Below are 15263 nucleotides of genomic sequence, written 5' to 3'. Positions count from 1 at the left end.
CCTGTTTCTGTGATATATGAGTCATACTTTATCACTATACCCCCTACCGCTTTCTAATCGGCAATTACATTGAAGCACCTCACATACAGCTGCAAGTTACTAGAAACCAGGACCTTGTTCTTTATCATGTAAACTCTCATTAAATAATTTTTAAATAATCAGCTTTTAACTCAATACCTGACCAGAGATGAATTCAGTTGAAGATAAAGCTAAGCCCTTTGGCCCAAATGATCACTAATAGCACTGATCAGATTTGAGTTTAAATTTATTTCCCACCCACTTCCTCCTGTTAATATATCAACTGGATTAAATTGCAGGTATATACAAATGCTATCATCCAAACAATTTCCCCATTTATATATTTTTCTTTACTTAAAATTAAGCTTTCTAACACCTTATTATATTTTAGGCCCATTTTAATATTGTTTCCACTCTAGAATGTTTGGCCTGTGCTAAAAAAGGCAGAATTATTTCTAGAAAGCACATAACATCTCAGTCATTTTAGCAAAATCTTTACACTTTATTTTCTTACATCTCTGAGAGAACCATATAAGTGAAGTATCCAGCTTTATCACTTACTCGTCTCTAGTAAATAAATACCCCTTGGAGTAAAGGTTTTTCCTGTAAAACCAAATAGCTTTTTCCAATCTTTTTTTATAATACATCCTCCTTCTTCAGTTTATTTCAATAGTTAAATATTTCTTCATTTTTTCCTATTTTAGCTATCACATATTCATTAAAAAAATTAACATTATCAGTACTTCGAAACTATTTTTCTCATGGTGGTCTGTATTCTGATATTCTTAGCTAACTACTTTTTTCAACCTTGTGATTCCTCCTTTTTTATATCATTTCCACTTTGTCTAATTTAAAACACTGTTAACTCGACACTAAGAAATCAGGCACTCACATCATCCGAGAGGGCTTTCATGTATTTGACATGCTGTTACAGTTAACCTCACAAGGGGAAAAATATTTTCAACAGTTGGGACATTACAGAAGGAGAAATGTAATATGAGGAAACATATTTGTTGACTGTCCCTGAAAAGAATGATTAAACACAATAGCAATGAAACTCCAATATGTTTAATTTTCCTCATTTTTGGAAATAATTATATTTAACATAATTTCTTAATTTTCTCTAATGTGAGGATATCTTTTAACTTTGTGCTCTTACCTTTCTTGCTGCCCGATTAACAAGTATTTTATGTATAGATGTTGTCAAATTTAACTTCTTAAAACAAAGTCCATACATTCTTCCAGAGGATGTCTTAATTGAAAAAAATATTAAAACTTTATGGAGTTAAACATAACTTTAGCAATAAAGAGAAAAAATTTATGAAACACTTTGCAAATACTCACTAGCTTTTTAGGGGAATTTCCATTCTGAAAAAAAAATGTATAAAAATATATTACTTGACTTTTTAAAAAATCATTATTTGAATTAATTTTACATGCCTTTAAATATATTCACATGAAACGTTTTTTGTCTTCAGTACTAGAAGATAAATCTCAGGGAGTTCTTGAGTCCCTTCTTGCTCTGAGAATATCTAACGTTGCAGTGTACGTCAGCTATAGATTTATAAAGAAATGACACAAAAATGAATGATAACCTACCTGATTCGTGGAACATTTTTCAATATGAGCAATGATAATTTCCCCAGGAATTCTTACTAGGATATAAGAAGCCATACTATACAATGCTGCATTATTTCCATCAAATGTAATAATGCTCAATTCTGACAACATGGAACAGCGACCTAAAAAAAATGGCAGACAGCAGATTTGGTCTATTAACCAATTATTTGTATTTGTAGTAATGTTTGCTCCTTAAATTTTTTTTTAATTCATGTTATTATGTTTGACAGGAAGCAACTGTAAAAGTTATATATTGGGAAATAAAAATCAGAAATTAAATGGAGAAAGTTCAGCAATAACTTTGGCATGATGAGTGAGGTGATCAGCTCAAAAACAAACAAACAAACAAACAAACAAAAAAAACAATCTCCTCCTGGCTGAAAATTGACTGCTATGTAAGAAATGCAGACTTACAAGGACATTCCCACTCAGGGCAGCAGATATCCCTGTTCACCTGAACGGGTCTTCCCCGGAAACCACAGTCAGGCATTTCCACTTCCTTTGGGCAATTAAGAGACCAGTTGAACAAGTGCCATTCCATATTAAGGCATATATACTGGCTACAGTTGTAAACAGGATCAAATTGTGGAGGCTGTTAATAAAAAAGCAAATTAGTTTTCTTTTTTTCTATTTTCAACAAATATTGTCAATTAACTTTTTAATTCCCCATTCACGTTGTCCATGGTGTATGTTTCCTAAAGATGAAAGCTTCTGAAAGATAATTAGAATTCCACTAGAATTTTTGTTGATGTTTCCTCTCTAAAATACTCAGTTTGAACTCAAGTTTTACCTTAGTATTGATTTGATATCAGAATTGCCCATATACTCAGACATCAGAGTCAATTGATGTCTTGTCCTAAATTGTCTTGATTTAGTATTTTGCAAATAGATGTTATACAGAACAGGTCTAAGCCCTCATATGTCCTGGAAAGCTAGTATATCATTACAACTCTGTTAATGTCAGTTTTAAAAAGTCACTACTAAACACTATAAATATGTCATTAAAAATTCATATGTGAGATTAGTCTTACAGCACCTGGATAAAATCATTATAAATTAATTTTTAGATATACTTCAGATTTATAGATGAATAAGAAAAAATCAGTGGTAGATTTTTCAAAATTTATAATTTGTATTGTATTTAAATTATGGTAATAATTATAGCAATGATCAGACATTTATGTCACTGTGTTTGAGATAGTATTCTAACGAACACATTTCATTCCCAAAACAGCCCTCTGAGGCAGGTACCATTGGTTTTTCCTGTTTTAGAGTTGAAGAAAGCAGGAGGATGAAGGTCAAAGTAACTTGTCCAAGATTCCATAGCTCATAGGTAGTAGAGTCACAATCTAAGTTCAGGGATTGTTATTCTGGAATCTGTGATTTTGACCACTATTCTATACTGCACTTCAGGGGATGAGGAAGAAAATTTAACGCCTATTTAGCATCGATCATATGCCGTGCACTAACAGTAGCTTATTTCATTTGCTTCTCCCTAAATTTTGTGAGTCAGTTTCTACCATCCCAACATTACATATGATCAAAAACAAGGATAAAAGAGTTTAATCCCTTTCTAAACAGTGAGACTATTAAGTGAGTAATTCTAAATGTAAGAGCCAAAAGGAGGCAAATAGTCAAGTCTGATTTTCCAAAATTTTCTGTGTGCAATTGTATCAACTCCCAGGATTGACCCTACTTTCCATTTAACCAGGAAAATGAAAGCAGTCAGAAAAAACTAAAGCCCCTACAACATCTCAAACTGCCTAAAAGAAGCTATACCTTCTCTTCCACCGAAACTTTTTAAACAAGGTCACCAATGAACTCTTCGTTGCTAAATCCAATGATGATTTTTCAAACCTCACCTTACTTGACCCCTAACAGATTTAGGACAGCTTATTACTCTATCTTCTTTACTACTTTTCCTGGCTCCCAGACCACCTACAATCTCCTCCGTTTCCTCTTACTCACTATCCTTTGCTTGTTTCCCATCATGTCTTCTTCCTTCTTCTCTCCTCTATCTGCACTCACTCCCTTTGTGGTTTCATCCCATCACTGAGAATTCCCCAAAATTAATTCAGCTTGATCTCTGATATCTGTCTATAAGATACTGATCTATAAGATCCGTACATTTGCAGCTTTTTGATGTCTAAGAGCAATCTCAGTCTTTACAAGGCAAAATTGAATTCTTGATGACACTCACCCCATTCACTTCCCACAATTTCCCCATCCTGATTAATGCCAGCTTTATTCTTTAATTGCTCAGGGCAAAGATCTTAGAATCCTTGATGCCTCTGTTTCACTCACACCACACATTTAATCTTTCAGAAAATTCTGTGGCCTCTAAATTCAAAATAAACCCTGAACCCAGATGTTTGTCACCATCCCCACTGCTATCTCCTGGTCAGTGCCACCATCATCTCTGCCTAATTCCCACGATAGCCTCCTAACTGGTTCTGTTGTCTCTACACCCTACGTTCAACACAGCAGCTAAAATGGTCCTTAAACAAATCAGATCATGTAATTTCTCTGCTCAAAAATACCTGATGTTTTCCAGTCTTTTAAAATCAAAGCCACAGTCTTTACAATCATCTACAAGGCTTTAAATAATCTCATTTTTTTAAATCTTGTTGCTTACTTACTTACTGGTTTCCTTATTATTATTTTAATATGTCAAGTACATTTTTATCTCTGAGCCTTTCCACTTGCAGATCCTTCGGCCTGAAACCCTATTTCCTGGTTCCCACAGCTATTCCCACTGCCCTGGTTCTCTGTGTGGCTGTTTCTGAACTTCTTCAGATCTTTTACTATAACGTTACACCTTATCAGTGAGGATTTTTCTGAGCGTGTCATTGAAAATAGATTTATTTATTTTTCCCCTAGCAGCACCTTCTAAGATTTTCTATAACTCAGTAACTTATTTTGCTTAGTGGTTATCTAAAATATAGAATATAAATTCTATAAAGGCATGAAGTTTTGCTTGCTTTTATATTGTTTTATCTATGGTACTTGGATAACGCTTGGCCAAAAATGGTGCTAAATAAATATTGGTGGAATGAACAGTTGGTTTATCTAACAAGTGGCATGTTTGAAGTGAGAGCCAAGACAATTACAAGCTCTGGGGTCCAAGGGGGTTATCTTTTTCTGCTTGCCAATGTATCTTTGTTATCTGGCATAGTGCCTGGCATATAATAGCTGCTTAATAAATATTTTTGAATGCCTGCCTTACAGAAAAGCCTACGTTAGTTGACTTTTTATTAAAAGACCACACTTACGACCTCATTTGAACTTTGTTTTCCTTAATGTGACCAGAATCTTAATTAGAAGGACATATCTAAACTAGTTAAGAAAATATAAATGTGTTTGTGCCCCAGAGGGGGCACAAAAAAACCCCTGCTAAAATGTGATGCATATTTCTTATCTTTTGGCAAAGATGGACTAGAGAGCATAGCAAGAGCAGTTTAATAGCATTTGGATAGTGATACAGAGACTTGAACAGATGCTATAAGGAAATGCAAGTAGCTGGAATAGATTATCCGGCCATACCTCACATTCCAAACCTGGCGTTGGCGTTAGCATGTCAGATACAGCGAAGTCTGATGGAGTAATCATTTCTGGACCTGTTCGAAATGAAGATATCCTTTCCATTAGTGGAATGGTACCCATCATGTAGGGAATTTTGTGTAGTAGAAACTGTGCTAAGGATTTTTATACAGATTATTTCATTTATTCCTCGCAAGAACTCTGTAAAGTAGATGACAATACTCTTATCATTTTACAGATAAGGAAACTAAGGTCTAGACAGGTAAGCTAGTAAGTAACGGGGCAAAATTCAAACTTGGGAATTCTTATTCCAGAGCTCTGAGTTTTCACCACCTTCTATAAACATCTTCACTATCTTGAGAGTTTCAACACAATTGTTTGAACAGGTAAAAATATCAGTATTACTAAAGATGCTCAGGAGTTACAAATATTGTTCCCTTTTAAAAATAAGTAGTGAAGTTGACTCATTTCCCTTAGTGAATCCTTAGAACGTGTTCCTTGCAAGCAGGATGAATGGTGCTGTGGACCACCAGCTGGTGGGTGCGGTGAAGGAGTGATCCATGGGAAGGGAAGATGTGATTGGTAAAAAATTTGTAAGACACCTTTAGAAGCTTTTTTGTTAGGACTAAAGTTATCTCCAAAATGCTCAAAGTCTTGAAGGACCACAGAACCACCCAAATGAATGGTTGAAATTTTGTCTAGCTATAATTAGTATCCATTATTGATATTGCCTAGAAGTGACTGTATTCAGGGGTGCCTGGGAGGCTCAGTCAGTTTAGAGTCTGCCTCAGCTCAGGTCATGATTCTGGGGTCCTGGGATCTAGCCCCACATCTGCTTCTGGCTACCCCCCTGCCCCATACCTCATCTGTGCTCTCTCTCTCTCTCTCTCAAATAAATTAATAAAATATTTTTAAAATGATTTAAAAATAAAAATTCATATCTTGTTACTGCTGTAACAAATTATTACAAATTTAGTGGCTTAACACATCACCAATTAATTATTTTGTGGTCCTAGAAGTCAAAGTCCTAAAATTTGAGGTATCTGCAGGGTTGCATCCTTCTAGAGGATCCAAGGAAGAATAGGTTTCCTTCCTTTGTCCAACTCGGAATTGCCTGAGGATTTTGGTTATGGTCCCTTTCTCTATCTTCAGAGTTATAGCATAATATCTTCAAATTTCTCTCCCTTCTCCTCTTCTGATTCTGTCATCTTGTCCCCTTCTCCGGCTCTCACCTTCTTGTCACTGTCTTATTAAGTCCCTTGTTATTATATTGGACACATTTGGGTAATACAGGATAATTTCCCTACCTCAAGATCCTTAACTTATTCACATCTCCAAAGTCCCTTTGCATGCAAGGTCATACTCACAAATTTTGGGATTAAGAGGTGGACATCTTTTGGAAGGCAATTATCCAGTCTTTAGAAGCTTTTTTGTTATCCAATAAGGTAAGAGAAAATTGACTTTTCAGTTAAATAAATTCTCTAAGTAACCTCAGTGTTATGCTTATTTTGTAGGTTCTAACTTACAGAATAAAGAAGAACAAAAATTCCCATTTCTTGGTCCTAGGAGTAGTGTTCATGATATACTGATGTTGCATCTTCTAGAAAATATGAAACTTAATACAGACTTAAATGTTTTTATTTTTATCATCATAAACTTTTAAGTCACAGAAGAGGAAACGAAGTTCTGGTCCACAATAAGCACAGAGTCATGGAAACTTCTAATGACTTACAAGGATTAAATGTACAGCAACTGATTAGTCCGATCCCTGGCATAGACTAAGCACTTGATAAATAGAAGCTGGTAAGAATAGTGGTAATAGTGATAGTTGTAGGGAGGTGTCTGTAGGCCACCTGCACTTTGATTTTAAAACTTGTTTATTTAGATAGTTGGTTCAGAACATTTTCATTTAAAAAGCTCTTAGCATCAAAGATGAAATCTGTAACTCCTATGTAAGGTCACAACACCTACTTGCCTCTCTTAGCAGATAATTTAATCAGAAATACAATTAAACCATAATAATATAACCAAAAAAAAAAAAGAATAACTATCTGAACTTTTCTAAAGTATAATTTCAGGAAAAATAATACATTGTTTGTCAAACCTTACTGTGTGAGTAGATTTACCAAATCTTTTCCTAAGCCAAATTTCATAGAGAGGGAGAGAGTGAGGTCTGAACCAGAATAGCTACTCCAGAGGCTGGGACAGGACACAGCAATGGAAATGGAAGTGCCCAAAGGATGACTTCATTTGCATTAACATCTCTTTAGAGTGAACTCACTCACTGTGAAAATTTAAGCAACATTTAGTGAAACCCAAGTTCTGGGTTTAAAATGTGAGGGGAGTCCTTGTCATTCATACCACCAAAATGGAAGAAGAGGTGAACCAAATGGAGGAGCCATTCAGAAAACCTGGTACACTGAGCCAGTGAGCAGCTACGCAATGAAATGGGGTGACTGCTGGGTTTTCTAATCAGTAGGATAGTACCGATGCCAGGAGCTGTTATAAATGTGCCAAGACTTCAATTACATAATGCTAATTTTAGGGTCTCAAATGGCAACAATAGCTATAAACATGGGTAGAGATGGCTTACCTGGTGGCATTAATGCTGGTTCTGTGGGAATCAGAGGTATGCCTACAAAAAAACACAAAGAGACTCTTCCTTAATCAGTTATGTTTAAAATGAGACCCATATATACTTCCTATAGGGATCTTTAGCTTCAAGAAAAATGTTTTGGGAGAGAGAGTACAAGAGGGATGTTAGATGGAAGATGAATATGTTTTAGAAGGTAAGGAGAAACAAAAAACCGTGGAAGGGATATTAAAGAAGAATCTTATAAAAGTTTGTTGTCTAAAACTTCTGCTTACAACCACTTGCTATCAGCAGAGAAAAAAAATAGTCAAGTGTATCATTTTTCAGAATAAATTAGGTAAGTTTCCCACTTACAGTCTGCTGGATAAACACATTTGAGGGTGACCTCATCAAGGATCATATTTTTAGGGCAGTAGGGCAAGCATCCTTCAACCCTTTACATGGAAAAAAAAAATCAAAGTGAAAAAAGTTTAAAATATAAAAACTACTGCATTTAATATATGCAACTAAGACATATTCTTCCTGAAAGTCTTCTATTCTCTTTGTCAAGCACTAAGGAGTGCTCCATTTGCTACTGTCCCATCATACTTCATTTTATGAAGTCCCAATCCCCAGGGGATGGTGAAGGGATATCGCTCATGATTAATGAAGAATTTGAACACAGAATTATCAAAACATACGCTTATGTTTGGAACATACTAAAGCCACGCTCTATAAATCACTGGAAATGCAGAAGATTCATTTATTGTGATTGTAATCTACATTTGTGGTACTTTCCCCTCCTACACTCCCCCAAATCTCAGCAGATAGAGATGCTTTTTAACTATCCTTAAGGACACTGGCTGAACAAGAGACTTGAGTGCCTCTCCCTGGCCATGAGTAAACCCTAAACTCATTGGAAAGATACTGGGAATCTCTAGGTGGGAAGGATGGAGGTGGAACATGGTTGCTGTTCTTTGATGACAGGGAAAGGGAGGAGCAGAAGCTGCCCTTCTCAAGAGCCCCAATGTTTGGCAGAGTCCTAGGAGGATGTGGTTGTATATAAACCTTTGGAGACTGGATTTCAAGGTCCAGGATGTCTGGTTTTTCCTAAGGATCTTCACTTCTCATGCATGGCGCAGAAGCATGGCAAGGGTCCCAAATTTCAAGAAGCTATGGTAGGGATGCCTGGATGGCTCAGTGGTTGAAGACCTGCCTTGGGCTCAGGGTGTAATCCTGGGATCTGGGATCGAGGCCCACATTGGGCTCCCTGCAGGGAGCCTGCCTCTGTCTCTGCCTCTCATGAATAAATGAATAAAATCTTTTAAAAATAAAATAAAATAATAAAAAATAAAATAAAGAAGCTATGGCTTGGACGTCATGGGCCAAAGACAAGAGGGACCTTCTGGAATGCTTCTTATCAAAGGGAATGAAGACAATATAACAAGTGAGGTTACATTTTCTTTCTTGTCCAATTGAAGCTCAGAGTCCAATTTATTCTGATTCAAAGGAAATAAATGCAATCTTTCGTGTATAACCAATTATTAGATTCATACATACTAGAGAGAATTAATGAAAATATTTTTTATAAAAAGCCTTGCTTATCTGCCTTTCAAATACACTAGCATTTAGTAATAATATTTTTAATAATTTTAGACATTCCCAATTGCCACTTCTGTAAAGAATTTGAATTAAAAATACTCAAGGCCTCTTTCCAATTCAAGATGAAAATGAACTTGACACTAAGAGTAAATATTGCCACCAGAGGGCACTAGTTCATGGAAGGAAACCCATGAACTATTGCTTTAAAAAAAAAATGCTAATTTCTCTTTTAACGAGACACATTTAGCCGTCTCTTGGATACCTCCCTCACAGATGATTTTTTTTAAACAAACAGCTTAGTTTATGTGACCAATCGTTTATTTTACAAAGCGAACTTGAATAATAAAACTTTAACTGGTATATGATATCCCTCTTCTACTCTAAACTTTGTCAACCAAAAAAAGAAAAATTCAAGTTAATATATTGCTGAAGAGACTACGGCCAGTTGTTATCATTAAATGAAATAAATGTCACTTTTGTGATGCGGTAATTGGTGCAACTCAATTACCTTGTAGTTGTTTTATGCAAATCAAAACCACAGCCACCTTCTTAAAATATTTTGCAAACATTAGTAACTTATTCCTTTAACATGCCTTGTTAAGAAGATTAGATTTTTCTTTATTTTGCCATACAACTGATACTCTGCTCAACTTCTGACTCATAAATAAATGCCTCAAGCGTAGACCATCTCTTCATAACATTACCTAACAGGAACTACCAGATTTACACATGGGCCTTACGGTATGCTGGTGGGCATCTTTTCTCATAGAAGTTCTCATTTTCGCTAGATATTTTTGTTTTTAAACACTTGCTCTGTGCCAGAGACTGCAGCCATCCAGAATGAGGATGGTGGCTCTGCTGGGGACCTGGAGGAGGGGTGCAGAGGTACTAGAGTCTCCTTGCAGGACTGCACGTGCAAGGAGGAGCAGTAATTAGGCCCCCTGGTGCAGGGCAGGGGGAGAGGTTGAAAGAGGTGGAGATGAGACACAGCTTGGCAGAGGCAAAGTTTCATCCTGAATCTCTTCTCTGTTTCCAAACCATTCCATACCGTGCTAGAAGCTTGGGAATAGCTACAGACCAAATGAGGGAGCCTTGAGGATCTGGGGTGCAGGGCCCAGGAGCCTGGTTATACCACAAGAAGTAATGAACTGGCTCCATGCCTCTCCAAAGTATCCCTCATGTCCTCGCCTGGGCCAGGCTGGCCATGCTCCCTGCCCTCTTTTCTTTTTCCTCCCTCGCCCTTGTGCCCTCCTGACTCTGCTCCCCCCACCCTTGTGTCCCTTCCTTCTGATGGCTCGCCGAAGAGGCAAGAAATAGGTGTGCAAATACAAGAGGTCCAAGTGAATGCTGACCGTGTCTTCATAAAGAATTGGCTGTTCTTGTTTTTAGGAAAATAAATAGAAATATGCCCTTCTCTCTGCTCCCACCTCACTTCATACCCCGTTGAGGTTAAAAGCCTGGCATCAGGGGCCCTGCAAACTGTCTGAGAGCAAACTGTGTCCCCTCTCTGCGCCTCTGTGGGTTTTTTCCCCTGCAAATGGGGATAAAACGATTACCCATTTCACAGCCCTTGCTACAAACACCACAGGGTGCTAGCTGGTGTCCTTATTGCTTAGCCCTCTCCCCACTGTATTATCATTATCTTCTTCCTAAAGACTGGGAGCTCCTTAAAAGAAGGGCCGTGTCTCATTCATTCATATGCCCAGGACCTTTTGTAGTGCCAGGTTCTGTCAGAGAAAAGAAGCTCATAAATGCCTCATGTAAAATGATCCTTTAAAAAAATTCCTTCCTATTATTGTTCCTTTTTTTGTTCTCCTTTACAGCAAAACTCCTTTTTAAAAAAAGAGAGAAAAGCTGTTTATGCTCTGTCTCCATTTTGCCTCTTCCTATTCTCCGTTTTGTCAAATTAAATGAATAATTTTCAGACTCAAATCTAAAATCCTCAAAATTAAATTCCCTCCCCACTCAAAAAAAATTAAATCCCCGACTTAACCTGCAGATTGCTCCTCCTAACATCCTCCTTACCTCGGTAAACAACAACTAAGTCATTCCAGTAAGTGGAACCCCTTGAATTTGTTAATATTTGACCAGTTTTTACTACAAAAGCAGCAATTTTATATGGTCCGACCTACAGACTGCCAAGGTCTACACTCGAGTCTAACTCCTTTTTCTCTCTTAATACGAAATCAATTGATATTAAATTAGCGTAACTCATGACCCTAAGTTCAGAATATATTCTGAATCTTTACATTTTTCATAACTTTCAGGGCTACCCACCTAGTTAAATCCCCTTTGTGTCTTATTTGAATTACTAACCAGCTTTGCCCTTGTCCTTCTCCTTCCCATCAGTCAGTACAACAGCCCAAGGAACTTTTTAAACATAAATCAAATCATGTGACTCCTGTGTCCAAAATATACTAGGGCATTTTCAGAGAAAATAAAAAACAACAACAAAGTCCTCACAATGAACCATAAGGCCCAGTATGATTTTCACACACTGTGATTCTCTGGTTTCAGCTCCTACCTCTCAATTTTGCTCACTTTGCTCCAACTAACTGACTTCTTTGGTTATCTTCAAACGCACTAAGCACATTCCTATCTCAGGACCTTTGCACTGTTCTCAGATTGAAAGACTCTTTCCCCAGATATCCATTTGGCCAGTTCCCTCATTTCCTTTATATCTCTGACCATGCACTATCTTGTTCATGTGTTTTTCCCTGGCCGCCCTACATTAATGAGCAAAGACACACACATGCCTTATGCTCTCTGTCTCCCTTAGTTTCCTTTATTTTTTTCCATAACACATATCTCCATCTAACAATATATTGTATTACATATTTATGTTTTTATTTGTTTACTCTCTGCCTTAACCCAACAAAGTATAAGCTGCATGAGGACAGGTACTTTAACTGTTTTGTTCACTGCTATATCTGTATCAGCTAGATTTCCTGCCACAAAGCAGACCCTCAATAATTATTGCTTGAATAAAATGAAATGGCCTCATTAGAAGTATAGAGCACATACAAATTATTCTTGAGAAGTTTTTTTTTTTAATTTTAAAGTTCTAAAAAAATCCACTGAGAGAAGAATCTGCTAGTACTGAAATGTGCTCAATGGATAGTTAAACATGACTTACGGTGGAAGAAATTTACATGCTTGTGCTTCAGGGTCGCTACATGTTTTAAAGCAGGGAGTGGCACAAGGTTCATATCTCCATTCACACATCCTCCTGTAGGGCACTGCTGCCTGGATTTCTGGGGAAAAAAATAAAGTCTCTATTTGCACATATTTTTGATGTACAGCTTGAAAAGTAATGATTTATGATAGTAACCCTTTTAGGGTTTGACCCCTCCTTGACCGTAAGGCCGTAGAAAAGACAGCACTAGGGGAAAAGGAATTGCAATTGCTTGGTGATGAAAGAATTTCATGGTAAGATTGAACATGTAATTGTTAGTCTACCTTCCAAAGATTTTAAAAAGCCAGCAGTTGGAGAAAGCCAAGAAAATTAAAAATCTTTTCTCTTTACATTCGGAGGGTTCTCATGATTTACACGTCATAATAATACAGAATACTTGTTTGGAAATTTACTTTTTTGCAAAGTAATTTTCTGTCTATTATTCTATCTTATTCTTGTAAGCCTGTTGAGTATTGTTTTCATTTTATTAATGAAAAAATTGAGGCTCACAGGAGCCAGATGACTTGCCAAATTCAAACAATTAGGAAAATGGTAAGACCAAAGACATGTTTGCTGACATCAAACCTAGGAAGAGCATTCCATCTTTGTTCTTCTCACAGTACTTACAGCGTTGCCTTGCACATGATAGGTATTATCTGATGACAGAAATAAATGAATGGATTTTAATAATACATGTTTAACAGTTATAAAACCTCCCTTGGTTGAAGACTGAAGAGTTTTCTCCTGCAAACTCTGCCAGTAGTTTCCTCTTCCTACAACATAAAACAGTCTTTCTGTAGCAGTCCAAAATTATCTCTGAAGAAGAGCTCCACAAAGGAGAAAGTTCAGGGTAGAGGTTATATTTCTCAGATTCTGGATACTGAATGCAATTCCAAAGTATGAATAGGGAAATAAAACTTTTCAGAAGGCATCTATGCATCCAAATGTTCAAGTGGCCATTAAGTCTGGGTCACTGGAATTGTGGATCCTGACAGAGGATTGGTTCCAAGACTAGAGTAGACCCCTAGAGTTTCTTAGGGGTCTTTCCTTCCCACAAAGATACCAGTTTCTGACATGCTGATAATGTCCTTGGTGGCACTTCTCCAAAATTCAGGTTGGGCCACTGGGTCTTAGTCTAATGGAGCAGATTTCTAGATTGGAGGGGAAATAGAGGCTCATAATGTTCAATTTTTAAGTAAACTCAGGTAAAAATATCATATCTACTCCATAGAATGTCGTAATAAGCATGTCAGTGACTCATTTTCTAATCAGTACAGGAACCCTTCTTAATAGGCAAAAAATTGAAGCTTGTCTGAATTTCTAAAATCCAAAGACTATGAAGGTTTGCAGAAATTTATCCACAAGAAAAAAGGAAAATGAATGAATGAAATGAATGAAGTGTTAAAATGAAACAATTTCTTTGGGAGACCCAAGGTATATGTCAAGCTCCTAGATTTTGAAAACAAATCATGACTTTTAAATATCAGATGATGCAGTGAAGATTCCTCCCTGAAATTCAGAAAATTCAATAGTTATAAAATTGTAAGAATTTCTAGAAACAAAGTCAGGCTTCCACTGAACCAGGGAAATCTTCCAGAGATCAATAGAACTAGATACCCTGCTATTCAAAAGACAGAGATAGACATGCTGTCTTTATCATTAAGAATCAGGTTATTGAGAAGCTATCTTCTAGGAAAGAAAAAGTAAGTACAAACAGTAGACCCAAGAGATGTGAGGAAACTCTATTTCCAAAATCCGGATATTACTGAAAGCAATAATTGGGGCCACAATTAAAAGTAACATTACTTAGGGCTGTTTTAAGCTGTTTACCACTTAATTTATGTGATATAATTAACTCTACAAAGTAGATATTATTATTTTCCTTATGTTAATTTCACACAAACTGAAGGACAAAGAGGTTAAGAAACCTACTCACCCAAGGTCATACTATTTGATCTACTTGTACTCCTTTAGGAATGACTTAAAAATTGAAATGTGATTAATATTTTGCCATAATGTAAATTATATATTGATTCTCCTTGTGAAAATCTCAATAACCATACCTTCTATGCTGAAGCTACTTGAATGTTTGAATTCTTCGGAATCATCATATTTTGATGCTTTGACACTAGAATCTGTGAAGATGATGAAAAAGCCTTTCTTGCTGTATAACTCAAATGCACTGTAACCAGGAATCCAGAGCCCCTGATGGTGGAAAAATGTGGCTCTCCGATGGAAGGCTGAATTCGCCTGCCACAGTTCCAAACTAAGAGTGTCATCATCATGGACATACAGAAAATAGTTTGGCCTTTCAGCAGATTCCAAGGAAATAAGTGCCAATGCTGTAAAACATAGAGCAGTGTGTTTGACACCCCCTGGGTTCTCTGAAGAAAGCAGATCATCAACATCAGCATTATAAATATATTTATAAAGTGGACAAAAATAGAACTATACAACTGTCATATATAATTAATACTAATCTTAATGATTTCAGAAATGAATTATAAGAGCTCTAAAAGGAAAATTAATATTTTAATATAATGAATAACAGTGACAGCTCAAAAGATCAGTCTTTGCTGAATTCTATTCTTTAAATGATTTCTCATGTCCCTGGGGGGGGGGGGGGGAGATATCAACCTAGGAGCCCAGAGCACACAATTTCATACAAGGAATTGAATGGTTAATTGGACACATATTTTGTATTTACAAGCTTTAACATTTTCAAATGCACAGAAT

At 36.5% G+C, this 15263-nt stretch overlaps 1 protein-coding gene across 3 annotated transcripts in view; it reads right to left on the bottom strand.

The window, feature by feature from the left end:
- The window catches only part of OTOGL (otogelin like), a 131750-nt gene that overhangs the window by 33219 nt on the left and 83268 nt on the right, over positions 1–15263 (bottom strand). For all 3 annotated transcript variants that reach the window (XM_072772890.1, XM_072772892.1, XM_072772891.1), the window contains 9 exons: positions 14591–14869; positions 12489–12606; positions 8126–8205; positions 7772–7813; positions 5182–5255; positions 2053–2230; positions 1618–1760; positions 1363–1386; positions 1178–1270 (listed from right to left, as the gene is read on the bottom strand). In XM_072772890.1, coding sequence (XP_072628991.1) covers positions 1178–1270; positions 1363–1386; positions 1618–1760; positions 2053–2230; positions 5182–5255; positions 7772–7813; positions 8126–8205; positions 12489–12606; positions 14591–14869 — 1031 coding nt within the window. The remainder of the gene's footprint in view (positions 1–1177; positions 1271–1362; positions 1387–1617; positions 1761–2052; positions 2231–5181; positions 5256–7771; positions 7814–8125; positions 8206–12488; positions 12607–14590; positions 14870–15263) is intronic.

This window comes from Canis lupus, chromosome 13 (assembly GCF_048164855.1).
Source record: "Canis lupus baileyi chromosome 13, mCanLup2.hap1, whole genome shotgun sequence".
Classification (NCBI taxonomy): Eukaryota; Metazoa; Chordata; class Mammalia; order Carnivora; family Canidae; genus Canis; species Canis lupus.
Note: the sequence above shows the minus strand (reverse complement) of the source record. Positions and strands in the feature narration are given on the sequence as shown.